At 47.5% G+C, this 26,093-nt stretch overlaps 1 protein-coding gene across 1 annotated transcript in view; it reads right to left on the reverse strand.

Moving 5' to 3' along the window:
* Positions 1–997: 997 nt before the first annotated feature.
* CEP104 (centrosomal protein 104kDa) overlaps positions 998–26,093 on the reverse strand; it is a 36,307-nt gene continuing 11,211 nt past the window's right edge. Inside the window, exons 6-21 of the mRNA XM_006871744.1 lie at positions 22,256–22,424; positions 21,678–21,833; positions 20,358–20,570; positions 19,524–19,721; positions 18,464–18,631; positions 17,833–18,006; positions 15,706–15,882; positions 11,175–11,381; positions 10,269–10,373; positions 7,905–7,941; positions 7,598–7,664; positions 6,939–7,047; positions 4,395–4,533; positions 4,214–4,281; positions 3,129–3,219; positions 998–1,113 (exon numbers count right to left, since the gene is read on the reverse strand). Coding sequence (XP_006871806.1) covers positions 998–1,113; positions 3,129–3,219; positions 4,214–4,281; positions 4,395–4,533; positions 6,939–7,047; positions 7,598–7,664; positions 7,905–7,941; positions 10,269–10,373; positions 11,175–11,381; positions 15,706–15,882; positions 17,833–18,006; positions 18,464–18,631; positions 19,524–19,721; positions 20,358–20,570; positions 21,678–21,833; positions 22,256–22,424 — 2,194 coding nt within the window. The remainder of the gene's footprint in view (positions 1,114–3,128; positions 3,220–4,213; positions 4,282–4,394; positions 4,534–6,938; positions 7,048–7,597; positions 7,665–7,904; positions 7,942–10,268; positions 10,374–11,174; positions 11,382–15,705; positions 15,883–17,832; positions 18,007–18,463; positions 18,632–19,523; positions 19,722–20,357; positions 20,571–21,677; positions 21,834–22,255; positions 22,425–26,093) is intronic.

A 26,093-nucleotide genomic window follows, 5' to 3' on the forward strand; every position in this document is an offset into this window, starting at 1 on the left:
GTCTGGGAAGGGAAGTTACGGCCACATGAGAAGGTCTGCAGAGCTGTTAGGAGACTGTTCTGAAGTTCGGTCTCACCACATTTCAGCCCTGTTTTGGTACTTTAACATCAGACCACTTGTTTGCAAGCATCTGATGGGGGTCACCTCAACAGGAAGCACCCGGGCCTGCTCCCACCCACGCAGGCGCTCTGTGAGCAGTCAGTGCACTCCTGCTAGCCTGTGTCAGAATCCAAAGCAAACCCCAGACTCCCCCCAGGTTTGAGGACAGGGCTGCTTCTGATTTACACACATGGGCAGGTGCGCAAAGGATGATCAGGTGGAAAGTCACTTCAGAGTTTTCTTCCTGAGAACTCGCACATGTTGAGAGCGCGAGGCGGCTCTGAGAAGGCTGCACGATGCACACTGCGCTCATACTGACTTCTTCCACCTGGGGGTGCTCAGCTGGGGCAGCCAGGACTCACCAGGAAGGGAAGACCACCCGACCGCAACACCTGACCTGAAACTCAGCCAGCAAGGAGGTCCCCTGGGGAGACCGACCCTCTGAAACTTGTTTTTTTTAAATTTCCCTTTTACCTTTATTTCTCTAGACACTCAGGGCCCTGGGCAGAAGAGCTAGCAGACGGTGCCTGGAGGAGGGAGATACAGTGAGAGTCTCCTGAAGCCCTGGTTCTCCTCTGCCTGCATCTGTTACCACTCCGCCCCTGTGGTCCTGTTGAGTCCCTAGGCAAATGGACCCAGTCATGAAGGTCTGGAGTCAGAAACCTGAAGGTGGACAAATACAGTGAGTTCCGGGGCTCTGGCGGGCACCGCAGTCCATGGCCGCCATGTGGTGGGAGCTGACGGTGCTGACAAGCCAGGGCCGTGGTTGGCCGAGAGCCCTAGAGTGACAGCAGAGGGAAACCCAGGTGGCAGTCCAAAACGCTGATTTGAGGAGCTATGGTTCAGAATCGGGGCGTGTGCCCAGTCACGTCTGGCCACAAGGGGGTCAGCCCTGGTGTCATCGCTTTGTGTACGTCCTGCTGGAGCTTTTACTCAGGCCCCCCTTTGGGGTGGGGATCTTGCTTCCAGCCTTCAATCCAGAGGTGCCTGCTCTAGTTGTGGTGGGTCCTTTACCTGCAGTGAAAGCACAAAACCCAGGCCCCACGTCAGAAGGAAGGCTGCCAGGCTCATGGTGCAGAAGCGATGGCGACAAGACATGGGCGGTGCCAGGCGGAGTGGGGGTGTGAGAGAGAGGGGCCGCAGGCTGTGGAGATGACGACAGGCGAAGGCAGCCAAGTGGAGAGAGCCAAGGGCTCAGTGTGATACCTACCAAGCGGATACCTACCTACCAAGGTGACCTAGACAGTCACCTCCAAACTGCAGCTCCAGAGAGGGAGAAAGGGGCTGGACAAGAGGCTGCCCTTCTGTGCCCTTCTCTCCTCACAGGAAAACACGGCTGCTCTGAGGCTTCAGCAGTCACAACCCTAAGCTAAGGGCCTCACATACACACTCAATCCATGTTCTCACCAGTAGGAGACTTCCAAGGCCCTCGGGTGAGGACTAACTTTTCTTCATAGGACACATAGGGTTTTCTTTTCTGGCATCCCATTCCTGCCATCAAACAGCTACTCTTGTAGCCTACTAAGTCAGCTTAGCTACGGCGACACGTCTACAGTCTACTCTAATTTTATGGTTTTTGTCCTAAAACTTTTTATTGTGAGTTGAATGAAGGTTTACAGACATGATCATCTGTTTTATATTAAACAAATCATATACTTTGTTTCATCTGAATGACTGCAGTCCCCTCCATGAAACAACAGTTATGCCATTTCCTCCCTGTGGTTCCTAGATCCATTCCACACACCTTCCCAGCCCTTCTCACCTTTGTCCATAGGAAAATGGTGCCCTTTTAACCTTGACTGATTGACCATTCCACGATGAGCATACCTACATATCTATCTACCGCTTGGCTGAAAATTCGGTCACAAGGGCGAGTTCCTATCCAGACTTGAAGGGAAGTTGAGGGCTATAGTTTTATGTTCTTCCAGGCTTTTTTTCTGACCAGTAAGCCTGGTCTTTTTTAAAAAATAATATTGAGTTTTATTCCGCATTTTCTCCCAGTTTGTATGGGACCTTCTAATGTGATCCCTGTTAAGAGCAGTTAGTTGTGATACCCAGGCACCGTCTAGTTCTTCTGGTTTCAGTCGTAAAGCCTGATGTTCACGTGTTCCATTAGTCCATTGGTAGTGCTGTGCCATGGAGTCGGCTCCGGCTCATTGTGACCCTGCATAGGGTTTCCCAGGCTGTAAATGTTAATGGGAGCAGAAAGCCTCATTGTTCTCCTGAGGAACGTCTGGTGGTTTCAAACTGCTAACAGCAGCCCGATTAGTAACCACTACGCTACCAAAGCTCCTTAGTAATCTGTTGGAGTAACTGAGTCCAAACATCTTCAGTTCTCATCATTCTTCCTTCTTCCATACATGGAGAGAATAGCTGCATCTTAGATGGCCTCTCATAAGCTTTTAATCCCAGACTTCACTCGCCAAAGTATACCAACTGACCATGGTGTCCCCTGAGACTATGGTCCTGAGTCTGCAGGCCCAGCAATTCATTGCCTTAAGATGGCTGAGAATATCTAGTAAGTTTTCATCATTTTGCCTTCTTGGTGTGGTGCTTCAGGATAATGCACTGGACTGCAAGGTCGGTGGTTCAAACTCACCAGCTGCTCCTCAGAAACCTTATACAGGGTCGCTATGAGTCAGAACCCACTCGATGACAATTACCAACAATATGCTCTACTACATTCATACCTGCGTTTGTATGAAAGGCAAAAACTTATGTACAAACATCCTCCTTCAAACTTTTAAATACCTGTGGTATACTTTCACTGTTCCTCCCGTATAATTTCATGTTTCTGTATACTTTAGAGTCCTTCATGTGACAAGACACCAAGAAGAGGAGTGCACCATGATGAGTGCCCACTCGTGGTGGCTGTGGTCACTGAAGGACGCCTGCAAGTCTCTGGAAAGAGCAGTCACATCTGGCCACAGGAAAACTTTGGTCATGTGGCTGGCCTGCTCATGAAGACCTCGTAGATGTGAAGGAAGGGACCCTGGGGGGTGGCGGTGGTGGCATGTGGACAGCCTTACCCAGTGGTGGCACCTGCGCCTTGTGAAGGATGTGTGTCTTGCGCAGGTTCATGGTGCAGCCAGCGGGACCCATCAGATGGACCTTCCACGCCTGCAATGACAGGAGAGGCCTGAGGTGTGTGGTCAGGTCACAGGGCAGCTTCAGCTGCTCTCAGCACATCCAGGACGGCTTACAGCTAAAGCAGAGTGTGAGGGGAGCCGCAGCCTCAGCACAGAAGGTGGCTCTGTACCTGGTGTGGATGCCCCTCAGTATGCTATGCTGAGCCTGTAGTCTTAAGGAAACACCTGCATCTCAGCGTGGGCCTAAGATGAAAGGTGGTCCACTGATGAAGAGGGAAGTAACATGTGAATTCCACAGGGAAGCAGAGGAAGGATGAGCTTGCCGACTGCCTCACAAGAGTTAGCTGCAGTTCCTTTCACTCCTTTGAGAGAAGGACTATGAGTTAGGTAACTAGCAAGTGATACAAGCAGCTCGTGGGAGAGTTTGTACTCCCTCTGTGTGATCTGTGGGTTCCAGGAAGGCCTGGGCAAGCAGAGCCGCGTGCCAGGGCAGACTGCCGGTGGCAGCAGCTAAGTGGGGTGAGGGGCTCAATGCCCGAGGCCTAGCACATCCAGTGAGCTGGACTGACAGTCAGGACGCCTCTGACTCTCCATGTGGGATGGAAGGGTGGTCACTGCAGACCAAGCCCTCTCCTTACCAGTCACGGTGTGGCTCGCTCAGGGAAAGGCAGGAGAGCCTTTCTAAACTGGATGGGCCTAAGGTTTATGAACGGACATGATGTCATCTGAACCCGTCACTGTCGAGTCAGTTTTGACCCCTAGTGACCCTACAGAACAGAACAGAACAGGGTTCCCAAGGCTGCACATCTTTACAGAAGCAGACTGCCACATCGTTCTCCTGTGGAGGAGCTGGTGGGTTTGAATTGCTAACCTTTCGGTTAGCAGCCAAGGGCTTCATCACTATACCTCCAGGGCTCCTCAAGATGTCCTCTAGGCAGGCTGTTGACTTGGGGCTCCAGCAGTAACACTGTCATGGTCACTGTCACCATCATCCCACAGTGAGTGAAACCCCGCAGGCCCCTCACCTCTTCTCCAGGCGAGAAGTTCTCGTGGCACAATGGACACCTGTTTGCCAGCTTCTCTGACTTGGCAGCTGAAAAGATTCCAGTAAGATCAGGTCAGTGGGTCCTGTGACACAAGAGGGGAGGGAGGGCATCCGAGGACCCTGACGGGGCCACCAGCCGCCAGTCCCTGACATGCACTCACGATTGCAGTCTTTGGTTTTGATGTGTCCGGGCAGCTCCTCCTTGAGCACGGCTTCACTGCAGCGGTAGCACTTCCCAAACCCGTCCTTCCGGTCACACTCTGTCAGCAGGTGCTCTGTCAAGCTGGCTATCTCCACCACCTGGGACGGCACACAGAGCCAAGTGAGTGGCTGCTGTCACTCACCCATGGGAAGAACGAAGCCACTCATCTAAGCTCACACCTTGGAGCTCTGGACCCACCCACCATCCTCTGCAAGGACCCGGGGCAGCCTGCTCACCTCACCTGGGAGGTGTGAATGCGGGGGCACCGGGTGCTATGGTTCATCGGAATGTGGTACTTGTATGAGGAGGCAGTCTGTGGTTGGATGTGTGGTCCTGAGTTCAAATCCTAGCTCCCTCTTCTTATTTCTAAGAATGTGCCCAGAAATAACCACAAGAGAGAGCTGAGAGAGCTCTCGGCATGCTGATGTGTTTGGCTGGAAGGACCTGCGTGCCCACTTGAAGCAATTCTGTCCTGGGACTTTTGCACCCTGCTAAAACACTCTGGACAGGCCGAAGGTCGCCCTGCCGGTGCAGGAGTTACTTGCAGGCAGGCCTATTGAAGCAGAGAAGAGGTTCACAATTTGGGGTAGGAAAAGGTTACATAAACAGGGCAAGAAAGTAGTCACCAGGAAAACAATGGAGAAGAAGGACAACATTAACATCAACAACTTCTATGAATCAAAAGCCACATGAAGGCAATGAAAAGGCAAGAGAAGGAGAAAAGGGCTAAACACATGCGGCTGATCAGTGAAGTCAGGCTCAGGCACACAGCACAGCCCCTGTGGGTCAGAGGAGAGTTGTGCTCCACACGGTAGCCAAGGGCTGATTTTCAGAAGCTGATTACCTGACCTCCCTCCAAGGTGCCTCTGGGGAACTCAAGCTGCCAGTCTCTTGGTCAGCAGCCCAGCAGCGTGTTATCTGTTTACACTACCCAGGGATTCACATCACTTACAAAGGACTCCTTAACCAGGTATGCACAGAATCACTGCAAACCAGCGGCTGCTGGTGCAATTTAAATACACACACACACACACACACACACACACACACAGTTGAGGACAGACACTTCACAAAAGTCTAGCCCAATGGCCAGCAAATGGACAGGCCGGTGCTTGACCTCGCTAGTCATCAGGGAAATGCAAACTGGAAGCAAATGAGAGAAGATGACCAGCAGGGCTGAGTGCTGGCGAGGAGGTGGGGCAGCTCTCGCATGCTGCTGATAGGGCTATGAGCTGCGTCACCCTTTCGGGAGCACAACCTGGCATTAGCTCGACAGCTGAGCACCTGAACACCTAGCGGCCCCACTCCCGGTATGCACCCCAGGGTGCATTCAGGTGTGCTCCGGAGACACATGCAGGGGTGCTTGGAGCAACACTGCCCCACTGGAAACAACCCGGTTGGCAATAGTCCAACGACGATCGCCTGGGCACGACACAGTGTGGCCTTTCCTCCCTTTCCATGAGCTTGAAAAGCAGACACACAAAATATGAGGAACTGGGTCAGTGACAAATCTGGGGAATAGGACTGAGGTGTGGTGGAGGAGTTCCTGGCTGGTGCAAATGTTTAAGCGCTCAGCTGGAAAATGCAAGGTTGAAATTCAAATCCACCCAGAGGCATTTCAGGAGAAAGGTCTCAGGATCTATTTTGGAAAGGTCTCAGCCATTGAAAACCCTGTGAGCACGGCTCTACTCGGCCACACTGCCATGAGTCTGAGTGGACTCACTGGTCACTGACTAGGTTTCTAGGTGGGGGTGGGGGTGATGACACTGTTTCTTGACCTGGGTGGTGGTTACACAACTGTGTATGTTGTGTGACAGTTCCTTGAGCTGTAACACTTAGGATTTGTATACATTTAGACTTCACCAAGTATAATGGTAAAAAGCAAAGATGTCGCCTTGAGGTCTAAGGTTCACCTGACCCAATCCATGGTATTTTCAATTGCCTCAAGTGCATATGAAAGCTGGATAATGAATAAGGAAGACCAGAGAAGAGTCATGCGTTAGAGATACGGTATTGCAAAGAATATTGCAAGGACCACGGATTGCAACAAGAATAACAAATCTGTTTTGGAAGAAGGGCAGCCACAATGCTCCTTAGAAGAGAGGATGGTGAGATGAACTCTCGTATTTTTGATGCATTGTCAGAGGGAACCAGTCCCTGGAGAAGGGCATCATGCTTGGTAAAATAGAGGGTCCGTGAAAAAGGAAGACCCTCAGCAAGATGGATTGGCGTAGTGGCTGCAACAATGAGCTCAAACTTAATGACGACTGTGTTTTGTTCTGTTGTACACACAGGGTCACTATTAGTTGGAACTAAGAACAAACACACTTCAACAAACAGGTGAAAAATAACTCAAAACAAATGAGGTCATGTGCACTCAGTTCCTTTCCCCAGTACTTTCCCTTGAACAATACTAAAAAAAAAGCCTGTAGTTTGAGACTTTTGCCCCTTCAGAGTTGCTAGCTCAAGTCTGGGTGTGGTCCGCCCGTGCCCAGTGCCTGACCTGCTTGCAGTATTCGCATCTCGTCAGCATGAGGCAGTGCTTCCAATAATGCAGGTCCAGGCCTTCCTCCGTGAAGGATTCACTCCTTTCCCCACAAAAAATACATAAACTGAAACAGACCAGAAAAGGGCACAATGAAAGCCAATCCCGAATTCAGTCATATCTGTGCTGTTCCCAAGCTCTTGGGTGTCTGTGTATGATGGATATGTGGTGTTGCTCACCAGCTCGTAGCCTTACCGAGAGGCTACCGGGCGGGCCTCACCAAGTGGGTGCTAAAAGGGATTCCCATGTGGTCCCTTCACACACCGCTTTTGCCATCAGGATCGGTCATAAGAAAAGATGGGACGTTTGTCAGAGGGTCCGAATTGGTGTGTTCTGGCACTGGATACTAGAGAGGGCTTCTGCTACGTACTTTGGGCCCATTGTAGCACTTTTGACAGAGAGGCTTAGTACTAACTCCTGAGTTAAGGAGAAGGCCATCTGCCATGGACTCAGGCCTAATACTGATGGGGTCAGAAGACAATCTTCCTAGCTTGAAAATCACTGGACAGGGTCAATGAACTGACCTAGTCCCCTGGAAGAATGGGAAAGAATGCTTGCAGTGTTTAGGGGTCCGGGCCTCTGCTAGCTACATACATGTGGAAGACACCCCTACTCACTTATCCAAATAGTGAGTCTCTGGGACTGCGGGAGCGCTAGGTAGGCAGGCCTTCCTTCCTTGAGCATCTGCTTAACAAAATTAAAAAAGCAATTTAAATATATATTCATTTTTTGGGTAAAATTAATTTAAATTTTTTCAGTAACATTTGGTGTGAAATATACTGTAGAAATATTCTACAAGTTCATAAGGGTAGTATTTTATACTCAGTTCTAAAATGTCTGACACACAGTAGGTGCTCAGTAAATATCTGCTGAGTGAATACAAGCCGTTTCTTCCTGGGCTTACCTGATGCGCAATGTACGTACCTAGATTCTTGGGCTTTGTGGAGTCACTTTCTTTTTCCTAAGACACAAAACAGGCAGGTTAGCGGCATGCAGCAAGTGTTTGATAAGACATGCCGACTGGGTAATCTAGGAGCTAAAATGGTTTTCATGCCAAAGGGGAGCTGGCCAGTGGGCCTTCTGCTATCCTCCGCTCTGCCGGTCTCAATTTCCTTCGCCTTCTGATGGTAACTGCTGGAAAACCATCAGCTGCTGGACCTGTGACACCCCACGTCATGGAATGAAAATGTGCGTGTGTACCCCGGGGTCTTCTTGGTTGTAATCTAAATGGAAGCAGACTGCCAGGACTTTCTCCCGAGGCACTGCTGGGTGGGCTCCTATTTGTATGACCTAGGGATGACCTGAGGACTAAACAGTGATTGTGACAGCAGAGGCTCATTAGCGGTGGTTGGTTCAGGGGTGGTGAAGCTGCTCTGCTGTGGATGGGGGCACGTGGAGCCCAGTGGTCCTGGGAATGCCCTCTGCTCCAGCCCCTGGGCTGTTCCCTAGCTCACTGCCCTATGGCCTCAAGAAAACCTTTATCAGTTTTTCTCCCTGCCACTCAGCCTTCCAAACGTTACTACAGTAATGTCTCTATACTAGCAGTGAATTGAATAATGTTATACTGCTAGGCTGACCACTCATTTCTGTTGGTCCAAGACTTAGGGGGTTCTGGGACTTGTGGTTTTAAAGGAGGAACTAGGGACCAGTTGGTTCTGTTAGACAGCATTTCAATGATGGATTACAAACAGAAATTCTGTGCCTTTATAGAGAAGTGCATTTTACATGATAATAAGTTAACTATTGCAGTCACTGAATATGAACCACGCACACGAGAACAAAGTTTTAGAATCCCATGATTTATATACTTAACAAGCAAGCTAATCTAACATGACAGGACTCTAGGGATCCAAACAGCCCTTCATGATGATAGATGGGCTTGTGTTGTATTTTGCAGGGAGACAAGATACACAGATCGAAAAAAGCTAAATTTTACCTTATCTACACTTAGATATTTGGAGCTCTGGTAGTGTAGTGGGTGACATGTTGGGCTGCTAAACACAAGGTCAGTAGTTCAAATCTACTAGCCACTCCGCGGGAGAAAAGATGAGGCTTTCTGCTCCCGTAAAGATTTATACCCTTGGAAACCCTAAACAAGGTCTCCATGGAACTGACATTTTAAACTTACATTTTAAAACCTATTTTTTTTTCCTCTGAAACTCAGGGCAAACGGGCAAAACTTGAAAGCATTGTGCAATTCTGAGGTGAGTGGTCACCAACCTCTCGCTGAGGGTCCCTACAGCCCCTTCACTGTGCTCAGGTGAGTGTTCCTCCCCAGCCCCTCGCTGAGGGTACCTACAGCCCCTTCACTGTGCTCAGCACCCTGTGTGCCACATGTCACTGTCTGCCTCTTTCCTGGAGCACCAGCCCCATGAGGGCAGGGGTGTCCTGTCCCCTCTGTGCTGCCACAGCCCAGACACCGGCTGGCGTGCAGCAGGCCCTCAGTGAACACTCAGGGCACGGCTGGGAGCCGGTGCAGGGATGTAATTCGCCACAGTGACCTCAAGTGTCTAAGACCAGGCACCGCTGAGGGCTCACAAAATACAGAAAATATGGATTAGCCAACTGTTTCTGTTCTCAGGAAAGCTTCCAGTCAATAGGTTATTAGCAAAGTTTTTGGGGAGTCCCAAGTTATACATGGATTTGCTATTGCATTAGGGTTAGAGCCCCTAACCTCCAGGTTGTTCAAGGGCCAACTGTATTGTCAATAGAATTTTTTTTATTTTCCTAGAGGAACCATTTTTCAATTTAAGGACCTTAATCACAAAATTAGTGTTATAAACTGAAATTGTAAAAGCTGGCCAGTTTAGAAGCAACGTGTTTATTATATTTAACCGAACTCCACTCACACTGCAGGGTTAGGAGTGAGGGTCTACCCAAGTGGCAGCATTCCTATTTGACAGCTGAAGTCTCCCTCTTCTGAGCGCACTAACCCCAGAACTGTGTATTCTATTTGTTTTCTCCTTTGCCCAGGTAGGAGGCTGTGGAGTGCAGGCGGGGCTCAGCAGCATTCCTCTTCCTTTCCTTTCTTCCCCCCACATCTAAGCCACACTGGTCTCTAAACACATGCGGCAGGCGGCTCGCTGCAGTCCCTACCGAGGACCATCTGATGGAGCATTTACAAAAAGGCACCCCAAATCCAATTTAAAAAACAATAAAAAAGCAAAGACATCAATGTGTCTAATCAGGTACACTGTGCGTCTACAAAACGAGACACCCGATCGTGGCATCTCAACCTAAGGCACGCGGACGGCGGACAGCGAACAGCGGACATGTTACCTCTCCCACCTGGACTTCAGCCTGGATTTCTCGGAGTGCTGCCAACTGTCCTTGTAAAACTTTAATTTCTTCTTTCTTTTGTTTTTCTGCTTCTGTGGCTGCCTTTTTTTGTGCCTGGTAGGAAAATTATCTTTCTGTTAAGAGTGGATCTTTTGAATGATAACATACAAATTATGTTTCTTATATTTTATAAAGCGTCCTGGTGTGGCGCTGTAGGATAAGCACTGAACTGAAAAGTCTGGTGAACCACAAGGTGGTTCAAATTCACCAGCTGCTCCTTGGAAACCCTATATCGAGTTGCTATGAGTGGGCACCGACTCGACAGCACTTAACAGTACTTTATATTGGAGTTCTGGTGTGTCTCTGTAGGGTAAACGCTGGAGAGCTAACCAGAAGGTTGGTGGTTCAAACCCACCAGCCATTCCTCAGAAACCCTTTACGGGTTGCTATGAGTGAGAACTAACATGACGGCACCTAACACCAATGCTTCACACTACTCCTTAAGGTGAATGGGATGACTAGGGCTCAAGTATAGTCTACAGATCCATTCAAACAATGAAGGTAGCTGTTAAGTGTCATTGAATTGGTTCCAACTCATAGTGGCCCTGTGTAGGGTTTCTGAGGCTGTAAATCTTGGCAGGAGCAGAAAGCCTCATCTTTATTCCACAGAGTGGCTGGTGGGCTCGAACCGCTGACCTTATGGCTCACAGTCCAGTGCTTATCCTACCAAGCCACTCCTTGATAGCGAAAGTGGCAACATCCTCAAGGTTATTAAGGCTCCTATTTAGAGATGGGGAGACGGAGGGTCTCACAAGCAAAAAGGGATGGAGCCAGGTTACAGGTCCTTGAAACATTCACATACAAAACACTGAAAAAATCTCTAACTAGTTCACAATTTCATGGAGGTGAACTCACCCTAATCTCAGCTTCTGAAGGCTTGCCGTCTATTTTAGCAAACCCCTCAAAGATCGTCTTATAGAGGACGTTCTTGCGTGTGTTGCTATCATCTGGAGGCAGATACTCGAGAATTAGTGTCCGGTACCGCCTATACAGGTCCAAAATAATCCTGACGGCCGTCTCTCGCACCTCGTACACTCTGTGCTCCAGGGCACTCACTGAAAACTAAGCAAAAAGCCAGGAGGGCTTCCTGTTGATATTGATTCTTGAAACCAAGCACCATATGCTTTCCAGCATCAAAGGAATATATGAACATTATGACAATTTGAAAAAAAAAAAAGAAAGACACACAGAGCTACATAGATTTCTGTCCACTTTCCCCGAGTTTATCTTACATCCATAGTTTAAATCATGAGTCTCTGCAAATTTTGCTTTCCTTTTTTTCTACATGTTTTTACAGGTTATGCCTTTCTATGAACTTTATGTAAAACATCAGGAAATATTTCTAACATTCAGAAGTGGAAATAATAAACTCCATGTGCCCAATAGTTAGGTTTAGCCAATGTTACCATTGTGGCCCTGCAGGTTAACGTGCTGTACTGCAAGGTCGGCTTTGACCGCAAGGTCAGTGGTTCAAGCTCACCAGGCACTCCTTGGAAACCCTATACAGGGTAATTATGAGTCAGAACTGACTTGACGGCACTCAACAACAACAATCATTTTGTCGCAGGTATTTTTATTTCATAGAAATCAAACATCGTGGTCTTTTTATTTCTAAGATATGGAACATATAATTATAGGGCAAGCTCCTGGGTGTCTCCCCAATCTGTTGCCCTCTTCTCTTTTGAGGCCGGGAACATGCTTCCCACTCATATTTTCTCATGGACTACAAAGACACACCTCTCCACAAGTATACACACACATGTGTGTAGATGCACAGAGTTTTTGGTACTAAAATTGCAAATAGTATGCTATGCTTGTCATTTTGAGCCTTCCTCGTTTTCTACACAACATAATGTAGTCAAGATCTATGAACTGTCATCCATGTTGGTCCATTTCATCCACTTTAACGGCTTTGTGGTATTCCAGCCTACAAACACAGCATACAAACACATCCCACATCCCAGGTCCATGCTGAGGTGAACGTGCTGGGTGAATCTGACAACTCCATGATGGTGCATGGGCATTTGGCCTCAAGTCTTGACCATCCTTCTGGTCCAGCGACCTCATCCTGCCTTGGCTCCACACTCAAGTTTTTACCCTGATCTTGTCATTTCCAACCGATGCCCACTCTACAAGATCCAGCTATAAGGCCCTTACACATTACCACTACCATCTGTCCAGCTCACTTTCTGTGTAGACTTCCCCATAATTCTTCAATCCATAGGGTCCTGCCACCCACCCATGGGCCACCATCCATCCCCACTACCCACCTATCATCCCCCCTAGACTGTTTCCCATGTGGACAGTGTGGGCCAGGTATACAGGTACCCCCTCAGAATCCCAAACCCTTCTCCTTCCTCGGCATCTCCAGGCAAAGCTGCATGACTGGAGATGCAATAGTCACATGGTTGATTTCACTTTAGACTCAGCACTACACAGCAAACTGACCTGCTACCTGACCCTGGGCAGTCCACTGCTCCAGTCTTCTGGTGGCCACTGCATGCTTTCTTCTCTCCTCTCAAATGTGCACTATGCCTTCTTGGCTTCAAGCTGACTTCCTCCCATTTACAGGATGAGTGTCTCCACTCCAAACTGAGGCCAACCCTTCTGTTCATCTGCTGGGCTGACTCCCTGCAGCCAGCTCGGGACTTTGCTCCTACGGCTGCAGCTACCCACCTCTTTCCTGCTTCTATCAACTTCTCTCCCTCCTTTTCCTGCTTCTGGATAATTCCCACCAGCATAGAGACTGACCCAAACAAGGAAACTCAGCAAACCCGTTTCCTTCTTTCCTTGGCGCACAGCTTACATGTGCTTCCCAGGCCCCCAGAGGTAGTTCGGGACCACCATGGACAATGGAAATGCGGTAGAAGGGGCTTGCTCATTCCCAAGCACAATCCTCTAGTCACTGTCCTTTAGTCATGACCTTGATGGTCACGGGGGAAAGCCGGGGAACATCAACAGGAGGGGCACTGAGTCCCTGCATGATTTCATGGGGCACAAAACCTGTATCTTTGCAAGCTGGACTGAAGCACGCACAAGAGAGAACCCAACCTCCTCTCTGTGTTAAGCCCTAGGAGCTTCAGGATTTGTTAGTGAGGCACAGTCTAGCCCACGATCCTACGAAGCTTAGACTGGAGTCTTTTTTTTTCCTTAATGTTTTATTGTGAATTATGTGATAGTTTACATGGGAAAATATCAGTTTTATATTCATTCTATCGTGTATCGTTTCATTGCCATGGTTACAATCCCCTCCATGCATCATCAACCAACGGGTATACACCTTAAACCTGCACCCCCTGGTCATCAGCACACAGCCCCTCTCCCTCTCTGTGTCTAAAGTCCCTAGCTGCTCCATCTCTCCACACCATCATCTCTGCCTCCATCTCAGGTATCACTGTTTCTCTGGGTAGGGTCCTGCTCTCTGCTCTTCTCCCTTGATGGTTCCAGGGACCTCCGCTCCTAGACTGAAAAGTTAATCACTCTCCTCCTTGCTACAAAATGTCTACCTTTAGATTTCCAACCCTCACAATCACAGACTGGAGTCTTGAAGGAGTGGGACCATACGAAAAATTTATGTATGTTGGAGGCTTAGTGGTCACGTGAACTCAAAAACAAAGATGGTGACCTGGGCTAGGCTGCTACTGTAACTTGGAGGGCTATAACATAGCATCCCTGGGCTGACTGACACAAGAAGAAATGCATGAAAAGAAACAGGTATCCATGTGTTTTGGCAACATTTGGCTGACTTGAGAAAGTTTTTCAAAAGAAAGAGACGAGCTCCAAGAGGACTTGGCAGTTTGCAATTAGAAGACTGAGTGAGATGGGAAGTACTGACCCAGAGCTGAGCAAAGGAATAGGTAACACCATCTAATGTGCATTTACTGGAGTCTTTTGTTGTGCTGAGGACTCTTAGCAGGAGGAGAGATGGGAAATCCTGGGTGGGAGCAGAGGACGGGCAAGAGTGGTCAGACTTTGATTGTATTTGAAGGGACAGCCCATAAACTTGCTGACAGAGGTTTGAGACACAGAGAGGAACCAAAGGATTCCAAGGTTGTGGCCTGAACAAATGAAAGAAAGCAGCGGCCATGAACTGAAGGTTGGCAGGTTAGAAGGAATGGTCAGGGGTAGATTTGGACATGCTAAGTTTGAGGTTTCCTGACATCCACATGGAGATGTTGAATAGGCCACTCACTGGATGGGTGACTCAGAAGTACAGAGGAGTGGTCCAGACTGGAGACACACATCGGAGAGTCTTGAGTCAACAGGTGGCATGCACCTGGGTGAGATGAGCGAGGGGATACTTTTACTCAGAAGAGTATTAAGTCAGGAAGATGAAGAAGAATCAGAAAAGGAGGCTGAGACACGAGGCCCAGTGCTAAGACCACCAGGATCCTGGGGAGTTCTGCACACTGGGTGGTGAGAGCATTTCAGAAAGGCTTCATGATGCCAAGGTTTCCTGCTTATGAAACAGGTCTAAATCACACTTCTACTAAAAAAATGGATGCATAAAAATGTACCTTATATGATCCTGCCTTTTCTGACTGTAAGTTTCATTGTTGTTGTTGTTGTTGTTAGGTACCACTGAGTCGGTACCGATACATAGCGACCTTATGCACAGCAGAACAAAACACTGCCCGATTCTGGGCCAACCACACTCTTGTTGCCACGCTTGAGCCCATCGATGCTGCCACTTGGCCAATCCATCTCGTTGAGGCTCTTCCTCTTTTTCTCTGACCCTCCACCCTACCAAACATGATATTTTTCTCCAGTGACTGATCCCTCCTGACAAGTTTCATTAGTTAGGTCCAAATCCAGGTCCCTGGGAGGCAATGGACATGTGGAATCGACAGAGGCCAGAGGTGTCATTTGAACCCTACACCCCTACTTCCCTGTGAAAGAAAGCTCCGTGAGATGGAAATAAACCAGAGACTGGAAACACAGCATCTTGAGAGCCTTCATCTGTGGGGTGGACCAAGCTGCTGCTTAAACATTCAGAATGGTTCTTTCCACATGTCTGAAATCAGGAAGGAGATTTCTGGCTGGCAGAACATTTCTTGCCTATGACTTGTATGGTTTCATCAAGTGGTCCACAAATACAAAAAATACAGAGGCTTACATGGACTCGAATTCTCTACTGTACTAAAGGTATCTCTTATGGACAAAGAACTGCTTTTTAGAACTTTTTTGCCAGCACAGTTAGGAGGATCTGTACAGAGCGTGTCACACTAAGGGCATTACAAACAGCAGAAAACTTTAGCACATTCATTGGTTACCTAGAACACTGCTGAACTTCCTGGAATCATTCGCACATTCATGACACCCGCTCAGACACGGGCCAGGTGCCAGACCCCACGTTCAGAGGTGGGAACATGGTGGCCATGCTTACCCTCATCACACTGTCGGTGGTGAAACCTGAGCCCTCGGTGCCTAGGTCTTTCAGCAGCCGTGCCAGGAGGTCCATCTGGCTCATTGCCAGGTGAGTTGAGGAGTTTGCTTTTAGTGGCTGGACCAAGTAAGTTGGGATAATTTGGAGAGACTTAACTTCCTTAAATAAGGCCATTTCCTACAAAAGCCAACGCAATGTGTTAATTTTTACTGGAAGATGCTGGAGGCAACTTCATACAATTTTGTCTGACCCTCCAAGTCAACACTGAAGGAAAAATGAGGAAATGGCGGGGAGGTACTCTCAGCTCACATATGGATTTAGAACACAAGAACTAGTCACAGATGGAAACCTGCAGCACAAGACCTAAAAAGCCCGGTCATCAGGAGGCAGGAAAGCGTCATAAAAGTGTCAGGGAACTGTGACCATTTCTGTTCTGTTTCCCAGTCCCAAAAGCAAGTTGCTTTAACTTCTCAAGACCTTGAGGCCATGGCTGTGCTGCTGGCAGCATCAGTACTGAGTGTCTGTAAGTGCTGACTGAGGCACAGCAGCGGCCGTCCGCTCAGCCCAGTGCCCATGGCTACATGCAAACATGCACACACCACTGTCCAGGTCCCCCTATGCTTGACAGCTGTCATTTCATTAGTCAGGTGCAGAGAAAGAAAGAAATGAGGACATCTGAAGCCTATGAACAGCAGAATAAAAAGAAATCCATTTCAACGAGTCTCCCAGTCACATTCCCTAAAATAACCTTTAGTTTGCCCAGCATGATTAACTTTGTTTTTGTGATGATGGGTGACCTTCTGTTCAAACATAAAAGAGCATGAATGACAGCATTTTTCAGATAAGTGTCAACAGTCAATTTCCTAAATGACAGAGAGAGGCAGCAAATACAGGCATATTTCTAAGTCAGCTCATTGGTATGCTAGGTACAAAGAAATAGTTTCAACCCTGCCATCGAGTGCTATGAGAGCTGTTCAAAGAAAGAGGAGATCCAAACACTAACAAACTACTCAGAAATTAGTATGGTTTAAAAGTAATTCAATGAGGCAATCACAGTGTCCATGTTTTCAACATCTCTTTGGAGAGCTGACATCCCTCACATCTCCCACAAAAGGGCAGGGATAGGAGACATTTCTCTGTACGTAAAAATCTCTTATTCATGATAACCTGGCTTCTGAAAACATTACTCAAACTAAGCTTTCTTGAGTTTTTAACCATAGTAGGGCAGAGCGTATCCCTCTCCTTCCCCGGACTGCAGTCTCGACCCACCTCAAACATATCATGTGATGACTGAGTGTTACTTTCTGGTAACAATACGGCTAACTTTTCATCCAAAAATGAATTTCCTTTTCTTAAACTCTATCTAAGTCACATTAAATAAGTAAGAATTCCTGAGCAAGTGATCTCCCTTTGGGCAGTTATTAATGTTCCTTTTCTAGACTTCTTTTCCAAAAGAGCCTGCAATTCTCTAATAAAATAATCCTAAGCTGTATTAACAAGGAGTACCTCGGAGGACTGTAGCATCACCTATTTTCCCTGAAGACGTATTTTAAGTTTATTAAGTGAAACGACATCAGTGGTTCTTAATATTTGGGGGTTCTTAACACTTGCTCTTCTTTCTTTGAGAAACTGGATGCTCTCATACAAAATTTTATATACAGTTCCATGAAATTAATAGGCTTTTTGAAGCCCAAAGATGGACCCTTAAGAACTCCTGAAATAAGTTAATTTATCAGTTAATTTAAAGACAGAAAAATTTATTTTCATACCACTTGGTACCTGTGTGCTAAAAAATCTTATACATCCCTTTCTACCTCAGCATCACACACAATGCCGAACCTAGAGGAAATGTATCTATTGAGTGGGTAAAAACATTTGGATTCAGTTATCTTTTCATTAATTCTGTCCTTCCAAATTTTCTACTCAGGTTTCATTTTCCAGAGAGTTTTATTTATTTAATAACTGTCAGCATACGGCGAATAAGAGGAAAACTAGAAAAACTAACCTGTCCATTTTAATGAAAGCTCACATCTTCAATTCAACTTGTCTTTCAGAGCATAAGCACAGTCTGATAGTGAGGCTGCACGAACAGACACCTGCCTGTGTGTGGTCTCTGGAAGCCCTCACCTGGATGAAGTTGGAGGCTATGATGCGCAGGCGCGTGGAGGAGTCCCCAGTCCTGGTCAGCAGGACGGGGATGGTTCTCTCCACACAGTGGGTGGTCTCCAGTTTACTCAGTTTATGCTTAGGAATATACTGCGTGATGATCATCTTCAACAGCTTCAAAGAGGCCTGGAAGACCTAGGGGGTAGGGTGAGAACAACAGATAACTGACTAAGACGGAAATTCCACTGAGAGGACACATGCAATTCATGATCACACTGAAATTTAAGAAAGCTGGAACTAGACAGAACTGCCTTGGACAGGCTGTAGTCCTTTCCATCACTTTCTATTAAGGGAGAATATTGGAGTTTTCTGTCTTGGTAGGGTTTCCACTTACACAGGTTAATAGGCATTAAATAGGAGTAGTATATTGAATGTTCTAAGTTGTCTGAAGGACTGAAAATGCCAAGTTAAAGTTGCCTTCTGAGCACCATGCCCTGGGCTGAGAGACATGCTCTCTTACGTCAGTTTACCATTGCCTCCTCCACACTGACCGAGCGAGGGTGGCAGCCGACTGAGTGAGCAGGCTCTCGTGGCTGGTGTGCCACATGGCCTGGCTCACAGGCACGGGAGCCACTGCTCTGAGGGAACTCACTGAGGTCACAATGTCTTTCACAGCTCTTCGAATGAGAAAGACAGATGCTCTCAGCATGTTCTTTAAATCTTCCTTTGGCGTTCCAATGGGCATTTCCATCAGTTGTTTATACAGAGCAAGTAATGCATCTTCCCGGTATGACCAGGTCTTGGAATAGGCCCCTGCAACCTAACACAAAAAAGGGGTCTTGATTCAGTCAAGAGTCAGCATTCCATTACGTCCAAAGCCATTCTTCAGTACCCCACACATGGGAAGACTCTCACACTCTCTTCAAATTCAGGAGAATCTTTTCTTGTAACAGGACCTCTGCCGAATAAATACACGTGTTTAGGCAATTCACTTTTATATTAAGGAGAATTTAAGACTGTGCTGAAGTATGGAATGATAGCATTAAAAGTCCCAACAAGAGAAATACTGCTATGCTGGGGATGAGGGAGAAATCCATTGGGTTCACTCCTGTAAGCAGATGACTTTTGTGCTTTGTTGTATGTTGGTGCCATTCCCCCTGAAATTAACTGGAAGGGGGCAATTTTCAATAGAGGCTCCATGGGTGCGGGCTAGAGCTATCCAGCCATATATGAACATGAATTCACAAAAGCCTTACCATTTAGATAACGTTTTTGCTATATGAGAGAATGAATGGAAGACTTTTCAACTCAATAAGGACAAAATGAAACCAATATCCGTATTATAAACACCAAGTCTCGGGGCACTTTTTCTTCCTTTTCTCGCTCTCTCTCACACATACCATGTTATGTATGTACATATGTGATTGTTGATTGTTGTTGTTGAGTGCTGTTGAGTCGGTTCCAATTCACAGCAACCCTGTATAGGGTTTCTGAGGAGCAGCTGGGTGAATCTGAACTGCCGACCCTGAAGGTCAAACCGACCTTGAAGTGGAGTGCTTATCTTGTGGCGCTATATCAGGACTCCATGCACATATGGTCTATGCATGTATATGTTCACGCTCACATATACATGTGACTGCATATGTAAGACTGCATGTATATGTGTGCACACATCTATATATGAGTGCATGTGTGTCTTTTTTTCCTTTTACCAAAGTTTCCCCGAACACGTCGATGGCGGAGCTGGCTTCTCTCAGGACTTTCTCTGTTAAGGGCTCTGGTTCCCAAGTAATGCCACCTCTTTGCGCCTCGCGGATGTCTGTGTTGCTCATTTCATACTCCGTGAGTGCTTCGCCCTGCTGCTTGTGAATAGCTGGGAGGGGTCGCTCATCATAGGGCAACGTCTCCACCTGAAAGGGAGCCCAGGCAAGGTCTGGAGACCACCACCCAGCATGGAGAGCCCTGCCGCTCCCGCTCCCACTCCCGCTCCCGGATGTCACACGCAGGCTCACTGCTCTCTCCTTAGCCGGTAAGAGATTTCAGCACTCACAGAGCACAATGAGCTATACACTAGGATGCAGTGTACAAAATGAGCCCTGTGTCTTGATTCCTTCCTAAACTCACTCTACACCTCATCAAGAAGCTGCAGTTACAATTTACCACCGGCAATTTCAGTTCAATTGGAATGTGGAGCAAAAGTGATTATGCTGTTTTCTAAACAAGTTCTCTGATATTTTCTGTTTACTGCCTAGAAACAAGCATCAGGCTTGACTTGAAACATGTTGGGGCCTTCTGCTTCACCCTAGGAGCCAAAGGTACACACTCTATGTACACGCTCTGGGGAGGGCCCACCAGAACCCTAGATAAACACCTGTTTATTAGTTCACTCACATAGCATTTCAACAAGTATCTACGGAGCATCGAATTCGAGCCAGGCAATTTCTATGAGGAAAGGGTTTGGGCTGTTTTGTACATGGATGGCTCCCACACACAACACAAGTCCTTAACACGCAAGCCAAACACAGATGCGAAGCTGAGGGACCCACGCTAATCTTTGGCTGAGGCTCCGGGTTCACAGTGACGTGTGAAGGAGGGGCGCCACGAGGCTGGGAGGAAGGCTGTTCCGGCAGGGGCGGCTCAGTGACCTGCTTTTCTGCCAGCATCTCCTCCTGCTGTGGCAATGAAGGCTTAGTGCTCTGGTGGCGAGGACTGCCAGGATGGACAAGGGGCTGCAGGGGCAAATCAAACGGTCTTCGCATCTAGAGGAAAAAGGGACACTTCATTCCAACGGCATCCAGATCAGCTGATCCCCCATATGGACAAGAGTTCAGTCAGGGTGTGCTGGGAGACACTGTTGCGCACAATTAGAGGTTTCGAAATAGAAGATCTCGGGAGAGAGTTGTAACCCATGTTAAGGGTGCCCTAGACAGTCACATCTCAATCCCTGGTGTTGTTGCTCTGTGGTGACTCCAGACTATAAAGGGGGCACACAACCAGAACTGTCAGTGGACAGTCTGACCCTGTGTGTAGAGTAGCTGAGGCAGTAAGGACACTCAGCAGGACCAATCTGGGCAGACTCCACAAATACAAAGGGGCTTCAAAGAGCACGTGGAAACTGTAAGTGGAAGATAATGGAAGTTTCCCACGGACTTTGTGAAGCCCCTCCTAAGTTAGTGTAACTGGACCAAGTCAAATTCTGCACTTTGGAGTTACATACTTCAGACAGATTTTCTCAACTCAAAGTTCACCATTTTCACCCTCACTTTAGACAGGACAGGAGATGGACGCATGGCGAGGCTCTGTCTGTTCAGATTAGCAGCTAGTGCGGAGGCACCAGGATGTGCGCCCCGGCAATGCAGCCTGGGTCTGCCCTCTCATTACTTAACTGCCATTCTACATCTCTCCCAACCTTTGCTTCCTTGTCAAAAACTGGGGTGTGTGTGTGTGTGTGTGTGACAGAGAGAGAGAGAGAGACAGACAGACATGTGCCTGGAGGGCGGGTTCCAAAGATGAGAGGTAGAACTCCTCCTAACACGCGTGGTTTCTGGGCAGGCACTTTCCCACCCTCTCAGTCTTACTTCACCCTCTTGGCACTCTGAGGGCAAAGGACCAGGGCTACCGAGAGCAGAGAAGGGCAGGGACTCGCCAGCAGTGTCGTGAGTCAGGGTGTCTTGGGCTCATTCTGACTCTTCTTCCGAGAGCCCTCCGAAGAGAACTCATCTAGGCCACGTCTACCTGACGGAGGCCCAGTGCTGGCAGACCGCCATGGCACTCACACGCACACACCCTCCCAGTGGCCCGCCTTGTGACTACACTGCTGAGTCCCCCGGCTCTGGACGGGAATCCCAGGCTCTCACCGCACCCACCAGCTCCACGTCCAGCAGGTTGTGCAGCTCCAGCTGCTGGTAGACCTTGGCACGATACTGCTCCATCTGCTGCTTCTTCTCCTTGGCCAGGTCATAGTCTTCCTTCTCCACGGCACAGCGCTTCTCCACCTCGTACCGCCCCAGACGTTCGCCAACCTGCAGCGTAAGGTGATTGCTCTTTGTTTTCAAAGGTGACCAACTGGGGCCACATGCAAAGATCATTGCTAAAGTGCTGCTTACACAGCAGGGGCAGTGCCCATCGATGTCCTTCCACGAGAAGGGAACGGGAAGCCCTAACTGCGTTCATGTAGCAGTGCCTGCTACTCATACACCCGGGAGTCCACCCTCATTTAAAGCGGCTCTAGGGTTTTCCTACCATTTTCCCATAGCAAACGGTGAAGTCAGTGAGGTATCTATCGGATGGCGTCTGTGAGAATGTGAAGCACATGCTTCCATGATATTTGTATTCAGGTGCTTACTTTGCTTCCGTCTTTGACCCTCATGAGTTCATTTGTCTCACCATGTAGCTGTGTTCATCAGACATAAATACAATGGCACCATTTCTCCAGAAGGTGTACCTTTTGCAAATCAGCAATAGCTTGCTTGAGTTTCTTGGCATAGTCATAACGTTCCTTCTGGACGGCGTCACGCTTTCTTTCGTCTAACTTGCGTATGATCTGTGCGACTTCTGGGTCTTGGTACATATCAAAAGCCAGATCATCTAGTGGAGAGATGTAGTCAGGTTTCCTGATGGAAAGAAACAAGCATTTAAAGCTAATTCTAGCCTACAGTGATAGCGCAGTACCTCAGAGCTCAGCCCCAGGAGTTGTGGGTGTGTGTGGGTTGTGTGTGTGGGTGCCACTTCCTGCATAGGAAAAGAGTACACATACGGGTCACGTGACTCAGGTCACACAGCCCTTACATACAAGCAGGTCTTCCGATTCCAAAGCCCAGTCACTCAGCCATTAACCAAATTGCACATCAGAGCATTTCCAGGTTAGGGTTAGGTGGGTTCATTCATGTACTCACTCATTCCACCAAGCTCTGTCTTTGGTACTAGGGTTGTGACAAGACTGTAAACCATTTGTAGAACAGGGGAAAAAACTCACAGAACAGAGCAAATGGTGACCAGTCCCATTCTTTGGTGGGTCTAGCGCCACGTAAGTCTGGTGAATGTGACGGGCTACAACTGCAATGTCTATGCCATCATCTCAGAGAGTTACCTTTCATGCCCACCAATGAGTCCTACAGAGGCCAGATGTCTACTCAGGAGGAAATGAGTGCTCTCATTACCTCTGCTGTTCCTTACAAATCTTATAGCAGAGTAATCATCAGCCTGCTTCTGGGTCCAACATGTACAAGAAGGTCAGCCCAACGCCTCCACATAAACGTTATTAATTTTCTGAGGCTAACTTCTAAGTATCCCAGTTCATTTACGATAAAATTAGCAACTTGTTAGCCATGGCTTAGATGATCTTTACATAGAGGGAAACTATCATCAGAATGTTATTTATCATAAATAAATAGTCAGTAGAATTATGTAATAAGCAATCCAGATACAACATGGGAGCAAGTCGTCTTTCAGAATCACTGAGCACCCCTCACAGCTCCCCCTTCTGAGACTCGGGGTGTTCTGCAGCAGCAGCAGCAGGAACAACATCATCTCCTCTCGGAGAATGTCTAGACGGTAACACACTGTGATGTGTCTACAAGACCACTCTATTTTAGCTCAACATATGAGGGAGCTGCAAAAGGCTCATGGAAAAACGGAAGGAAAGATGAATCTTTTGAAGTCCCCTTGTATGTAAGTCAGAATCTCTTAGCTGTGAAGTCTCAGAGATGAAAACAAAACGTTCATCTGACTGTATGAATCCTACAAACGACAAACAGTGGGGCTGTATACTAATCTGAATTCCCGCAGCAGCCTCCGCATGGTGGAGAAGAAAGTGATCCACGTTCGCTCAGAATGCCCCCTAGTGGTAACTATGGGAGTTTCATGACCAGTACATTCAGAGCTTGGCCCTTCAGGTCACCTTCACAAAACCCTGGGGGATGACGCAGGTAGGCAAGATACAGACTACTCTTTCATGCGACTAGTTTGATTAAAAATACTCATTTAAATTATATATCAAAACAGCAGAAAGAATTTTTACTGGAGAGATTAAGAAGCTAAAAATATTATAAATCAATTTGAATATTCCTGTTTTATAAGCTTCAATTGGGGTCCTGGTGTGACACTGTAGGATAAGCACTGGACTATTAGCCCACTGGCCACTCCTCAGAAATCCTACACAGCAGGAATGGGGGACCTTTTTTCAGCCAAAATTTGTAACATCATTCATTGTTGTTGTTACTAGGGGCCATCAAGTTGGTACTGACTCATAACCACCTTTTGCACAACAGACTGAAACACTGCCTTGTCCTGGGCCAACCTCACAACTGTTGCATGCTTGAGCCCATTGATACTTCCATATTGCCAATTCATCTCGCTGGGGGTCTTCCTCTTTTTCTCTGACCTTCTACCTCACCAAACATGATATCCTTCTCCACTGACTGGTCCCTCCTGACAATATGTCCTAAGTATGAGAGACACAGTTTGGCCATCCTGGAGCACTCTGGCTGCACTTCTTCCAATACAGATCTGTTGGTTCTTTTGGCAGTCCATGGCACTTTCAGTATTCTCCTCCAACACCATAACTCAAAAGCATCAATTCTTCTACGGTCTTCCTTATTCACTGTCCAGCTTTCACATGCATATGAGGTTATTGAAAATACCATGCCTTGGGTCAGGTGCACCTTAGACCTCAAGCTGACATCTTTGCTCTTCAACACTTCAAGAAGGTTTTGTGCAGCAGATTTGCCTAATGCAATACGTAGTTTGATTTCTTGACTGCTGCTTCCGTGAGTGTTGATAGTTGATCCAAGACAAATGAAGTCCTTGACAACTTCAATCTTTTCTCCATTGATAAGAATGTTGTTTATTGGTCCAGCGGTGATGATTTTGTTTTCTTTACAATGAGATGCAATCCATACCAAACCCTGTGCTCTTTGATCTTCTTCATAAGTACTTCAAGTCCTCTTCACTTTCAGCAAGCAAGGTTGTATCATCTGCATATCGCAGGTTGTTAATGAGTCTTCCTCCAATCCTGATGCCACCTTTTTCTTCGTATAACCCAGGTTCTTGGATTATTTGCTTAGCATACAGGTTGAATAAGTATGGTGAAAGAATATATCCCTGTCACATACTTTTCTTAATTTCAAACCATTCCCATGTTCTGTTCAAACAACTACCTCTTGGTTCATGTACAGATTCCTCATGAGCACAATTAAGTGTTCCCGAATACTTCACAATGTTGTCCACAGTCTGTCATGATCTACACAATCGAAAGCCTTTGCGTAGTCAATAAAGCACAGGTAAACATCATTCATGGACCAAACAAAACTATCAACTTAAAAATCAACCAGTTATCTTTGGTCAAACATTTAGTTAACTTATCCCTAAAAGGAGCTCTGGTAGCATAGTGGTTATGAATCGGGCTGCGAACCACAAGGTCAGCAGTTCGAAACTAACTACCAGCGGTTCCGCGGGAGAAAGATGAGGCTTTCTGCTCCCGTAAAGATTTACAGCCTCGGAAACCCTGTACAGGGTCGCTCTGAGTCGGAACCGACTCGACGGCACTTAACAACAACAACAACAACAACATCCCTAATGTGATGGCTGGAACTGTGGTTGCCTTGGCAGGGCCACACCGAATGATTTCGCAGGCCTTATACTGCCTGTGGGCTGGACGTTTCCCGCCCTTGCCATACAGGATTGTTAGGAGACAGAATCGACTTAAAGACACTTAACAAGAAGAAGCTTCAGTGAGGGCAGGTGTCACAGTGATGCTACTGAGAAGAGGTGGATATATTTATGGACTGACTCTCTGCACTTCCCCCCAAATCACTACCCTGAAAGATAAGCAGGATATGGTTGTTTGATTGGATAGAGTACAGACTGAGAAACTTGTTAAGGTTGTATAACTGAGTCCTTTTTCTTCTTTATAAATATCCTAAAAATGTTCTTCTTCTTGTGGGTGCTGTTGATAAGCCCTATTGGACAGAACAGAACTGGCCCATAGAGTTTCCTAGGCTGTAACCTTTGTGGGAGCAGATGGCCAGGTCTTGTCTCCTGTGGACCTCCTGGGTGATTTTGAACCACCAACCTTTCAGTTAGCAGCTGAGTGCCTCACTGTTGAGTCACCAGTGCTCTTTACCTTACCAACAGCCTGCACCCTTTGAGCCTCAGTACCTACGCGGGCCCTGTGACCAGCCCTGGCCCCTCCTTCAACCACACAGCCCTCTCAGCGCTCTGAGGACAGAGGAGGGCGTTAGCAAAATAAGGGTACACCACCCACCAGGGAGCAACTCTGACAA

The sequence above is a fragment of the Chrysochloris asiatica genome, unplaced genomic scaffold, assembly GCF_000296735.1.
Source record: "Chrysochloris asiatica unplaced genomic scaffold, ChrAsi1.0 scaffold00173, whole genome shotgun sequence".
In the NCBI taxonomy this organism is placed as follows: Eukaryota; Metazoa; Chordata; class Mammalia; order Afrosoricida; family Chrysochloridae; genus Chrysochloris; species Chrysochloris asiatica.